The sequence below is a fragment of the Rhinoderma darwinii genome, chromosome 4 (genome assembly GCF_050947455.1).
Source record: "Rhinoderma darwinii isolate aRhiDar2 chromosome 4, aRhiDar2.hap1, whole genome shotgun sequence".
In the NCBI taxonomy this organism is placed as follows: domain Eukaryota; kingdom Metazoa; phylum Chordata; class Amphibia; order Anura; family Rhinodermatidae; genus Rhinoderma; species Rhinoderma darwinii.
This window is the reverse complement of record NC_134690.1, coordinates 384,975,676-384,989,234: the sequence shown is the minus strand read 5'-3', so window position 1 is coordinate 384,989,234 and position 13,559 is coordinate 384,975,676. Positions and strand designations below refer to the sequence as shown.

The following is a 13,559-nucleotide window of genomic DNA, read 5'->3' as shown; positions in this document are numbered from 1 at the left end:
TTTAGCAGTTTTCCTCCACCTCTAATTGTTAGCTGAACTAAGCTCAAGATGGGGTGGAGACTTGCTGCTATGATGTCTCCCATACACATCACACAGAGAGAAGAGGAGATCCTGCTCCCCTAACATGTACACGCACACACACACACACACACACGCTAGCACGCACACACACACACACACACACACATACACACACACACACACACCAGCAGCAGCATGGAGGAGATTATACAGCATTACTCAGCAGTATTGCTGGGAATCCAGCCCTGGAATGGGATAGAGCACTTACTAGAAGTAACAGCATCTGTGTGTGTCTGCACCTCAGTCTCTCTCTGTAGCTACTTCTTGCTCCCCTCCCCTCTCCATAGACATCTATGGGCAGCAGCTGTAACGTGATCCCACAGTAAGGCCTGATTTACACGAGCGAGTACGTTTTGCGCACGCAAAAAATGCGCGTTTTACATGCGCAAAATGCACTTAACAGCTGCGTGTGTCATCAGTGTATAATGCGCGGTGCTTTTCTGTTTACATTCAGAGCTTGACAGCTGTTGCGCGAATCACGCTGTTCGCACGGAAGTGCTTCAGTGTGACCTGCGTGGTTTTCACACACCCATTGACTTCAATGGGTGCGTGATGCGCGAAAAACGCTGAAATATAGAACATGTCATGAGTTTTACACAGCGCACTCATGCTGCGCAAAATCCACGGACTGTCTGCACTGCCCCATAGAGTAATATAAGTGCGTACGACACGCGTGAAAAGCACGCGCATCGCACGCGCGTATATTACGCTCGTGTAAATGATGCCTACAGCTGTCAATCTGCCTCTCTCAGGACGTCTTATGTCTGCCTCTGTCAAGACGTATTTTAGCAGCAAATTTAGAGTGAGTGGTCAGTTCATGCAACAGGGAAGGAGGAGAGGAGTATAAAAAGTGGAGAAAAGGGCATTTTCTGTAATAAGAATTACAAGTTTCTTATCTTTGCTTGTACTATTGTTTTATGATGTCAAACATCACGATCCAGGGCCCAGCTCCTAGTTCAGGTCTCTAAGAGAAGATGGCAGAGGAGCAACTGGTTGTGGGGCCATCTGTAGCTGGAAGCAAAGTGTGGTTATCATACAATGTCATTGAAGCATCGATGTCTGTAATGGAACTTCCCTGGCAGGCATTTATTGGGTAATTGGGACAGGCGTTTAAGGACAGCATTGTATGGGGATAGTTCTGTGTGCTATTAGCTCACACAGCACACAAAAAAATATTGAGCCATTTGGCCAATAGCGCCTAACAAAAAATACAGCAGAGTCCGATATATTCATGAGTGAAGCGCTCACCCACCACCCTCACCAGTGACTGACAACCCTCATATATCTGCATGTATACACAGAAAATATAAGTCAGATAGAACGTCTATGTGAGCCGTCTTCAGTCTGAAAGGGTGCGCCGTTCCCAACCGAAGATGCGGGGCGCTCAGCTGAGCACTTTTGCACCATCGGTTCAGTGCCGTGAGGGTCTCAGCACCCGGATCCCCACCTATCCAAACTTTTGATGTGTCTCTATGACATATCAAAAGTTTGCAGAAAGTGCAGATACTCTGTACACATCTAAATATTTTAGAATTTTTTTGAGGGGGGGGGGGGCTTATAATACAAGACGGGGTAGTATGACAGATCTGTTTTATAGAAGGTGCGCGGGTGAGAGGCAATTATTGTGATTCTGCCAGGAATCCGATTGAAGGGGAGAGAGAATGTGAGAGTGCAGAAAAAGCAGAGAGCGGCCATGGATAGTGGGGTGCGGGGAGAGGAGACACAGGGGACAGCATGAAGACCAGAATAATCATAGCCTTTCCATGTCCTGATCTCGTGCTGATGTTGGAGGTTGTAGTAGTATAGTGGAGAGAATACTATTCCATGTTATGCTTTGGGACCTCATAGTTTCATCTTGCAGTGCTGCTAATGGTACCAATAATCTTGCTGTACGTCCATTCGGCGATGGTGGAGTCCAGATTATTATGAAAATCGGAAGGGGAAGGTTGGACTTTTTTGTGCCTAAATGGACTGTTATTGCGGTACACTACGTATCATGTATAAAGCTTGAGAAAAGACTCTTTTAGGAAAGTTTTAGGCTACTCATATCATACCTCCCGACCATCCCGTTTTTCGCGGGATCGTCCTGCCTAAATGGACCTGAAGGGGGTCATAGCTTGTGCAAATATGCCCAAATGTGGGAATTTCTTGATGGTTTTGTAAGCGTTTCTGGGCTTAATAATGTGATTGGGTATTCTAATGTTGGGAGTTATGTCATAGCCAGGGCTCATCTGTCTCATCAGCTTCCCCGAGACGTCTATATCTTATCAATAGGCCTCTAAGTACTCAAGATAATGGATGAATACAGATGTAGTATAGCTTGAATAGTCATTTAACTCTTTACTTTGTGCACCTTATTAACTCTCCAAGTTAGGATCTGTATATTAATAGGGGTTTTGTGACATTGGAAAAATGGTCTGCATTTATTTTTCCAGAAACAGCGCCACTCTTATCCACGGGTTGTGTCTGGTATTGCAGCTCAGATTCACTTGCATGAAAGCTACAAGTTCAAGTAGGGCATGATAGCTATTGGATGGGCAATCATTCATTGGATTGCCCTATTTACCCCTTCCCCACTAATCCTTAACTTAATTTTTTATAATACATGCTCCCCATTTGACTCCCTCAATGGGGCCCTAGGCAGCCGCTTACTCTGCCTACCCCTTTGTCCCGCCCCTGAGCAGTGTTGTGGGACTTTTTAGTATTACGTATCTTCCCGTCATACCCTTCGAATACAATAATACATTTATAACATTCACTCGCTTTCACAAACAGCTGTTAAATGCACTGACACCATTATATGCCATCTTATGTCTATATACCCTGGGTGGTAAATTGGCGGCCAGTTCTGAAACTTTATGTATGAATAAGTAATAGTTCAGCAATAACATGGACGAACGGCTTGTACTTACATAAGTTTGTTGCACACAGGGGGTAAAAAATAGGTTTTGTTCTCTTGTATCCATTTGTTTACATTGATCGGTCGCATCTCCATATCTGACAGCAGCCGCTGGTATGATAGATCTGGATGTTCGAAAAATATAAAATCCTGTAGAGAAAAAATCGGAGCTTGTATTCAAAGACCACTGCATGTTTACTGAGCAAAGGTTGGACGGTGCAAAGGTGAAGACATGCGGAGCTCGCTGCAAATTTAAAGAACACACGTTCATATGGTGTTAGCATAATTTATTCGTGTAGCAAGACGTAAGTCTGAGACAGTATATAATATATACAGTGTATTAAAATTCATTTCATCTGATAGATACCGGATTATCAGATATTTTGGATTATTAGACTGTGACAGAAAAGCTAGAGCTGGGGCTTGAGTTTTGGAAAAGAGGCAAAGTACAGGAATATATTCAATGTTCAATGAACAATATGGAAGAGCTTTTTACATGCTGTAGCACTAGATATAAATCTGCTATTACTATACACTGCACATGCAAAGTCTTCTTCCTGCTCAAGTCTTTTTTTAAATTTTCTTAGGAGTTCACAATAGAAAATTAGAATACAGTAACATGTATGCAAGGAAATACCAAATACCATGTATCACTTTGTATTATTACTGCTAACAATGATAATAATGATATTTCAGGTTGAGTTTTTACATTTCATACGCTCTTTGGCGCCCCCTTGTGGCCATTATAGAGAAATGTAGTTATAAACCATGTACTTTGGTAATGTACGACCATAATTTTGTCTTTATTCTTTCTTGGTGTAAGACTTTCCACTGTAGAAGGTTGCCAAGATAACCTGCGAGGACTTTGACTCCAAACCCATTGGCAACATCCCTGTGTAGGTGAGCGCTGTTGTAGTGGGCAATAGATACGACACCGATGTTGGGTTAACTTTTTACTGTAGACAATCAGAATCTGATCTCTTCCTTGTGATAAAACATTGAACTTCAGATAATAAATGTCTTCCTAAATGGGTGCTGGAAACCGGGCATGAGGTAGCCACGGGTGGGAGGTTGGGACGTTGAAGTGCGCGGCTCAATGTCTGTTTCGTCTTCCCCGTGTGGAAAAGTCACTGGTGCACGACTACGGGATTTAGGCTTCCTTGTCCTCGATCAGGGGAAAAACAAGTCCAGGCATGTGCTCCTCAGCGTCGTCTCCCTCGTCCTTGGAGCCGCGTCCACGATCTGGCTGCTGCACCTCTGCAGGGCTGGACCTCTGCAGGGCTGGACCTCTGCAGGGCTGGACCTCTGCAGGGCTGGACCTCTGCACGGCTGGACCGCTGGACACCGCACGGCTGGCGGCTGCTGGGCGGCTAGTGCTGGTGGCTGCTGGGCAGCTAGTGCTGGTGGCTGCTGGGCGGCTAGTGCTGGTGGCTGCTGGGTTGGGGGCTGAGTACTCACTGAGGCCTCTTCCCTGGACAAACTCGCCCTTCACGGGTCTTCTCTTCCTGCTGTGTCTCTCCTCTTTCTTCCCCTCTCCGATGCTGCCTATCTCTCCCTTCTTCCTCCCACACGCACTCAACCGGCTCCTTCTCTTTCTTCTCCTTCCGCGGCTCTTTGCTCCCTTTCCTAGCCACCGCCTCTGCACATCCCTTCTGACTCCTCCTCTCCTCCTGTCCTCTCCCAGCTTCCTCCTTCTCCTGCGCATGCGCCCAGAGCACCCGGCAGTCTACTCCCGCCGTCATGACAATGATGATGCGCGTCCGCCCGCATTCGACTTCCGGTAAGTGTCCGATTCCTGCGCTGGCCTTTGGTATTTACAGGCTCTGTTTTAGCTTGTAGGTTGCATGCAGAGATTTGGATGTATTGGAAAGCACTGAGCCTGCCCACAGCAACCTGACTTATTCTCTGCAGGTTTTTCTGTGGATAAAGTGACTGTATTATGAGTGGTGTGGCTGGCTGTCACTGCAGGAGAACAGTGTCTGGAGGGAACAGTTATGGGGACACTGTGGCTAGAGGAATTGGGGCTTTCAGCCACTGTGGCTGGCTGCCATTATTACGGTGCATTGCAGCTTGCTGCCTTTTATGGAGGAATTGTCTGACACAATTATGAGGGCACTGTGCTTGTAAGATACTTAGGGAACTCTGAGTAGCTGGCACTAGTATGGGGATAAGTTGTATACACTTATCCATGTTATCCAACTCCAGTAGCTAGGAAGTATGTATATATATATATATATATATATGTGTGTGTGTGTGTGTGTGTGTGTGTGTGTGTGTGTGTGCTTGTGTATATACACTGATAGGCCATAACATTAAAACCACCTGCCTAATATTATGTAGGTCTCCCTCATGCCACTAAAACAGCTCTGACCTATTAAGCCACAGACTCCACAAGACCTCTGAAGGCTCCTGTGATATCTGGCACCAAGACGTTGGCAGCAGATCTTTTTAAGTCCTGTAAGTTGTGTGGTGGGGTCTTCATAGATCAGACTTCTTTTTCCAGAACATCCCACAGATGATCGATTAGATTGAGATCTGGAGAATTTGGAGGCCAAATCAACACATTTTGTCATGTTCCTTTTACCATTTCTGAACAGTTTTTGCAGTGTGGTGGGGGCATTATCCTTCTGAAAGAGGCCACTGCCATTAAGGAATACCCCTGCCGTGAAGGGTTGCACTTGGTCTTCAGCAATGTTTGGGTCAGGGGTACATGTCACATTCACATGAATGGTAGGACCCAAGATTTCCCAGCAGAACATCGCTCAGGGCATCACACTGGCTCCGCCGGCTTGTCTTCTTCTCATAGTGCATCCTGGTGTCATCTCCTCCCCAGGTAAGTGACGCACACGCACCCGGCCGCACACATGATGTAAAAGAAAACGTGACTCATCAGACCAGACCAGACCACCTTCTTCCATTGCTCCCGCTCCAGTTCTGATGCTTACGTGCCCATTGTTGCCAAAATACGGCGCGTAAAATGACGACTCGTCAAAAGAAGTGCAGGACATTTCTTGGGAAGTTTTTGGAGGCGTTTTTCATTGACTCCATTGAAAAACAGCTCTAAAAACGGCTGTAAAAAACACAGCGAAAAACGCGAGTTGTTAAAAAAACTTCTGAAAATCAGGAGCTGTTTTCGCCTGAAAACAGCTCCGTATTTTCATACGTTTTTGCTCACTGCGTGTGAACATACCCTTACACTTTTCCCATTTTCCTGCTTCCAACACATCAACTTCAAGAACTGACTGTTCACTTGGTGCCTAATATATGCCACCCCTTGTCAGGCGCCATTTTAACCAGATCATAAATATTATTCACTTCACCTGTCAGTGGTTTTAACGTTACGGCTGATCGGTGTATAACCCCATTTCCGGATTACACGACACATCACAGAATAACTTCTGAGAAAATCACATAACAGTAAAAAAGGGAATAGAAAATGACAAGCGGCATACTGGAAGAACAGCGGCAGGTTCCTCTTATCGTAACACTTGTAACGTAATATTCAACAATATAGATGAATTTGTACCAATAGTTACTGTACGGGGGATTTACCTCCAGTGTTGATGTAGGGGCTTGAGTCTTGAGGGACCCGTCTATTTGAATGTGGATGGAGACATCGTCAAGTGAGAGATGAGTGGAGCAAATAAGGGAAGTGGTTTTGGTAAATCCCATACAAGATTCATTGTGTAATGATTTTGGTATTGAAAAGCTGCACAACTCTCCATGGACTAAACTTCACATTACAAAGCATTTCCCTGTGATAGAGAACTTTTTATAACAAGCGTGAATGGTGATCAGAGCCGTATATCCCTCATATAAGTTTAATAAATCGTCTGTTATAGGGTTAAAAAAATGTGACATTCTACCTTTGTAAGTATATACAGTACTATATAGTCAGTAAATGGGAAATACTATTATTATTTTTATTACAAATTTCAAATAAATAATATACAGTGTGATACATAAATATATCATTTACAATACTGAGTAAAAATATAATAGTAAACCAATAAAAACATAGCAACAGGACAACGGGATTAGCATTTAGAGTATTAAACTCAGACATACAAAAATATATGTATCATTAAATAACATAATAACGTAAATGGGAAATCTTACTTTGCAATCTGTCTTTGTAATGAAATAACTCGCTGTTGAGTTTGTTTTCCTTCTGTGCTGTATAGAAAATATTCTACTTTTATTATCTGGAAACAATCACCAAGCTGGATTTCTGTGTGGGAATAAAACAGTACTACGTTCTCTGGGAAACTACAAGTACAAGCGTTTGGACTTGTAGTTTGCGAACGGACGGACAGATGGATGGACAGACAGATCAATAGATACATATATACATAGATATGAGATGGATTGATAAAGATATAGATCGATCGATTAAAAGACAGACAGATAGATAGATAGATGATAGATAGATAGATAGATAGATAGATAGATAGATAGATAGATAGATAGATAGATGATAGATAGATAGATAGATAGATAGATAGATAGATAGATAGATAGATAGATAGATAGATAGATAGATAGATAGATAGATAGATAGATGATAGATAGATAGATGATAGATAGATAGATAGATGATAGATAGATAGATAGATAGATAGATAGATAGATAGATAGATAGATAGATAGATAGATAGATAGATAGATAGATAGATAGATAGATAGATAGATAGATAGATAGATAGATAGATGATAGATAGATAGATGATAGATAGATAGATAGATAGATAGATAGATAGATAGATAGATAGATGATAGATAGATAGATAGATAGATAGATAGATAGATAGATAGATAGATAGATAGATAGATAGATAGATAGATGATAGATAGATAGATAGATAGATAGATAGATAGATAGATAGATAGATAGATAGATAGATAGATAGATAGATAGATAGATAGATAGATAGATAGATAGATAGATAGATAGATAGATAGATAGATAGATAGATAGATAGATAGATAGATAGATAGATAGATAGATAGATAGATAGATAGATAGATAGATAGATAGATAGATAGATAGATAGATAGATAGATAGATAGATAGATAGATAGATAGATAGATAGATAGATAGATAGATAGATAGATAGATAGATAGATAGATAGATAGATAGATAGATAGATAGATAGATAGATAGATGATAGATAGATAGATAGATAGATAGATAGATAGATAGATAGATAGATAGATGATAGATAGATAGATAGATAGATAGATACAGGGGCGGACATACCGCATGTGCAGCCGGTGCAGCTGCACAAGGGCCCCGCGTGGGAAGGGGGCCCGTTCCTCTGCTGGCCGACTCAGTTCTCAGCTGCGCGATGCTGAGGACTGAGACAGAGGCCCGTGGACCACTGGCGTAGCTATAGGGGTCGCAGCGGTCGCAATTGCGACCGGGCCCCGAAGCCAGGGGGGCCCACGGCCCCCCGCACCACATCAATAAAAAGTTACTATAGTAACTCGGGCCGCGGGCCCCTGTTACTATAGTAACATACTTTACTTACCTTCCTGGTTCCGGATCGCAGCGGAGGTCCTGACGTCAGGCGCTGTGCGCAGCGCATGACGTCACAGCGCTATGCCGCCGCGCACAGCATCGAGACTACAGAACTCCCGCCGCGGCCGAAGAGGAAGGTAAGATAGCCCTGACTGGCGGGGTCCGACTCCTGGGACCCGCCAATCAGCTGTTTTGAAGGGGCCGCAGCACTCGTACGAGAGCTGCTCCCCTTCATTCCTGTCACTTCATTCCGGTCACACTGTGAATCGGTTTCGGCGATTCACAGTGTGGGCGAGTAGTGAAATGAAGGGGAAGCAGCTCTCGTACGAGTGCTGCGGCCCCTTCAAAACAGCTGATTTGCGGGTCCCGGGCGACACATCAGCTATTGATGGCCTATCCTGAGGATAGGCCATCAATGTTTAGGGACTGCACAACCCCTAAGCCTACGATGTAGCAGGCTTAGGGGGCCCATGAGACAGGATCACAGATTGTGTGATGCTGTCTGCTGGGCCCTGTATCTAAGCCAATCACATGGTAGGCTTAGATACATGGCCCATGCGTGATCCTGTCTGCTGGGCCCTGTATCTAAGCCTACCACACTGTAGGTTTAGATACAGGGCCCCAGCACACAGTAATCTTATACTGTATAAGATTACTGTCTGCTGGACCCTGTATCTAAGCCTACCTTGTGGTAGGCTTAGATACAGGGTCCCACAGACAGTATCACACATGGGCCCTGTATCTAAGCCTTAGGGTATGTGCACAGACACTAATTACGTCCGTAAGTGACGGATGTATTTCGGCCGCAAGTACCGGACCGAACACACTGCAGGGAGCCGGGCTCCTAGCGTCGTACTTATGTACGACGCTAGGAGTCCCTGCCTCGCTGTGGGACAACTGTCCTGTACTGTAATCATGTTTTCAGTACCGGACAGTTGTCCGGCAGCGAGGCAGGGACTCCTAGCGTCGTACATAACTATGATGCTAGGAGCCCGGCTCCCTGCAGTGTGTTCGGTCCGGTACTTGCGGCCGAAATACGTCCGTCAATTCCGGACGTAATTAGTGTGTGTGCACATACCCTAACACATGTGTTACTAATCATTTTTTGTGTGTTTTCTTACAGGTTCGGTCGTTGGACTACGGCGGATTCCAGGACTACTTCGATGACAGCTTTTTTTTTTATTAATAAAATGGTTAATGAGGGTTGTGTTTTTTTTTTTTATTTCAATAAAATATTTTTTCTATGTCTTTGTGGTTTTTTTTAAACTATATTACTACCGCCTTAGTAATGGCCGCCGGCTGATTGACAGCATCCATTGCTAAGGCAGGGCTTAGTGTTAGCCGGTGCATAGGCTAACACTAACCCCCTTTATTACCCCGGTACCCACCGCCACCAGGGGTGCTGGGAAGAGCCGGGTACGATCCAGTACCTGACCATCTGTAGTGATGGTCGGCCACTGGGGTGGCCGCAGGCTGGTATTATCAGGAGGGGAAAGGCCAGATACAGTGGCCCTTCCTACCCTGGTGATGCTAGGCTGCTGCTGCTTTATTGTATCTGGCTGGTTATGAAAATGGGGGGGACGCCACGTCATTTAAAAAATAATTGGAAAGAACGATGTCGGGTCCCCCCCAATTTTCATAACCAGCCAGATACAACACAGCAGCAGCAGGCAGCATTACAAGGGTGGGAAGGGCCACTGTTTTTGGCCTTCCCCAGCCTAATACTACCAGCCTGCGGCCACCCCGGTGCCTGCCCGTCACTACAGCTGGTCGGGTACTGGTTTGTACCCGGCTCTTCCCAGTACCCCTGGTGGCGGTGGGTACCGGGGTAATAATGGGGGTTAGTGTAGACTCTGCACCGGCTAACATTAAGCCTCGCCTTAGTAATGGAGGTTGTCAATCAGCCAGCGGCCATTACTAAGGCGGTGATAATAAAGTTTAAAAAGATACAAGCACATAGAAATTTTTTTTATTGAAATAAAAACACAACCCTCATTAACCATTTTATTGAGAATAAAAAAAACGCCGTCATTGAAGTCCTCGTATCCGAAGTCCAACAACCGAACCTGTAAAAAAAACACAAACACACAAAAATAATCAGTAACACATAAAGAAGCAAAATTATTATTCTTACCTTTCCTGGGTCCAGCGCTGGAGCCGCAATGTCAGCGAGCTGGGCCCTGTATCTAATCCTATCATGTGTGATACAGTCTGCTGAGCTGTGTATCTAATCCAATCATGTATGATACTGTGCTGGGCCCTATATCTAATCCGATCATGTGTGATACTGTCTGCTGAGCCACTGTATCTAATCCTATCATGTGTGATACTGTCTGCTGAGCCACTGTATCTAATCCTATAATGTGTGGTACTGTCTGCTGAGCCACTGTATCTAATCCTATCATGTGTGATACTGTCTGCTGAGCCACTGTATCTAATCCTATCATGTGTGGTACTGTCTGCTGAGCCACTGTATCTAATCCTATCATGTGTGGTACTGTCTGCTGAGCCACTGTATCTAATCCTATCATGTGTGATACTGTCTGCTGGGCCACTGTATCTAATCCTATCATGTGTGATACTGTCTGCTGAGCTGTGTATCTAATCCTATCATGTGTGATACTGCCTTCTGAGCCACTGTATCTAATCCTATCATGTGTGATACTGTCTGCTCAGCCACTGTATCTAATCCTATCCATAGTTTATAGGGTCGTAGTGCTATAGATATGCTATGCTGTCTCCTATACACACACTTTTTTTTGGGGCGGACACATATGTATTGGGGCTATTTCCCGGACATTTTAAGCCCTGAGGGTATGTTCACACGGCAGCGTCTGTTACGGCTGAAATTACTGTGCTGTTTTCAGGAGAAAACAGCACCGTAATTTCAGCCGTAATGGCATGTGCAGGCGTCTTTTGCTGCGTCCACTACGGAAGTAATTGAAGCTGGTTTTCCATGGAGTCCATGGAAAACGGCTCCATTTACATCTGAAGAAGTGACAGGCAGTTTTTTACGCGCCGCCTTTCGACAGCGGCGCGTAAAAAAAAATGACCATCGGCACAGAACATCGTAAGACCCATTCAAATGAATGGGCAGATGTTTTCCGACGCTTTTGAGCCGCATTTTCGGATGTAATTCAATGCTAAAACGCCCAAATTACGTCCGTAAATAGTGTGTGTGTGAACCCAGCCTTAGTGACGCCCCGGCTGCTAGTGCTGCATTGTTGGGTCACTTAGGAGACCCAGCGATGCAGCTGAAAGCGGACCGTCGGCCATGAGAAGTTTGCGGGGTGGGGGGGGGGGGGGGCCCTGGCACATTATCTGCACAGGGGCCTTTTGCAGTCTGTGTCCGCCACTGGATAGATAGATAGATAGATAGATAGATAGATAGATAGATAGATAGATAGATAGATAGATAGATAGATAGATAGATAGATAGATAGATAGATAAGATAGATAGATAGATAGATAGATAGATAGATAGATAGATAGATAGATAGATAGATAGATAGATAGATAGATAGATAGATAGATAGATAGATAGATGATAGATAGATAGATAGATAGATAGATAGATAGATAGATAGATAGATAGATAGATAGATGATAGATAGATAGATAGATAGATAGATAGATAGATAGATAGATAGATAGATAGATAGATAGATAGATAGATAGATAGATGATAGATAGATAGATAGATAGATAGATAGATAGATAGATAGATAGATAGATAGATAGATAGATAGATAGATAGATAGATAGATAGATGATAGATAGATAGATAGATAGATAGATAGATAGATAGATAGATAGATAGATAGATAGATAGATAGATAGATAGATAGATAGATAGATAGATAGATGATAGATAGATAGATAGATAGATAGATAGATAGATAGATAGATAGATAGATAGATAGATAGATAGATAGATAGATAGATAGATAGATAGATAGATACACAAGAAAGTTTGATCAGCACATTCCGGCAAGATGAAAAAAAAAAAGTGTACAGGTGCAAGTACGCCCGTGACTGCAAAACAATACACAAAAAAATGGCAACAACACTCTACGAACACCAATGCCACCAAAAACACTGCATACAAATAAATATGCATTACTGCTGAATCCACTTACAATAGTGAGGTTCTTAGCGCACATTTTTATCAAATTGTGTGAGCCCTTCTGTCACGACAAGGCGACCTCTCTTATAAGGTGGGTCCCTACACTGCACAATGGCTTCAAGGTGAAACGTCTCATTAATATCATTGTGAATAATAACTTTGTGGGAATTTTCATCCATTTATTGACCTGTTATAAAGATTTACTCTGTGCAATTGATCAATATATTCATGTCAGACTGAAATACTACTATTTAGAAATTCTATTAAAATAAACAGCAGGGCAACCGATTACGAGGGTAAAAGCTGGAGGTGGGCACGACACAATGATTAACTAACGCTGGCTTGATGAGTTTGATGTTATTGAGAAGGTTAAACACACAGCAGACGACCGATGGAGGAGGGAAAGTTCTCGACATCATTATCCAGATGCATAACCTAAATTTGTAACAGGGCCCCACCTACCGTATGCCATTTATAATACTGGTGTCTTCTTATGTGGCAGACAGGACTTTGGGCCCTCTAATACACCATGGCCCAGGAGCAACTTCTACCTCTGCACCCCTACAGGTGGGACCCTGTCATTATCTGCATTCTATAGAAGACGTGAAGAGTACAAAGTAATCGTATTGCATACTCAATTAAAAACCCTTATTGCGGATGTCTGCGAATTAAAGGGATTCTCCATTTAAACAATCCCTACTTGTTAGAAGATTCTCTAGACAATAAACTGGTAATAGTGTCCCCCTGCTGGAACCCCCAGCGATCAGCTGCAATCTGTCAGAAGGCTATAAGTAAGTGATCAATTTCCATCCAGCGCCTCCACGGGTGAAATTAAGCATTACACAGTGCCCATTCAAATCAGCAGGTTGTCTGCGTAATACAGGGCAGGTCCTCCAGAGCGAGAGACACTCTTTATAACCACTCTCCACT

General features: G+C 43.6%; 1 protein-coding gene across 2 annotated transcripts in view; it reads right to left on the bottom strand.

The window, feature by feature from the left end:
• Positions 1-3,163, bottom strand: part of HAAO (3-hydroxyanthranilate 3,4-dioxygenase) — a 31,562-nt gene extending 28,399 nt beyond the window's left edge. For both annotated transcript variants that reach the window (XM_075863238.1, XM_075863239.1), the window contains exon 1: positions 2,994-3,163. In XM_075863238.1, coding sequence (XP_075719353.1) covers positions 2,994-3,076 — 83 coding nt within the window. In that variant the 5' untranslated portion in view covers positions 3,077-3,163. The remainder of the gene's footprint in view (positions 1-2,993) is intronic.
• Positions 3,164-13,559: the final 10,396 nt, after the last annotated feature.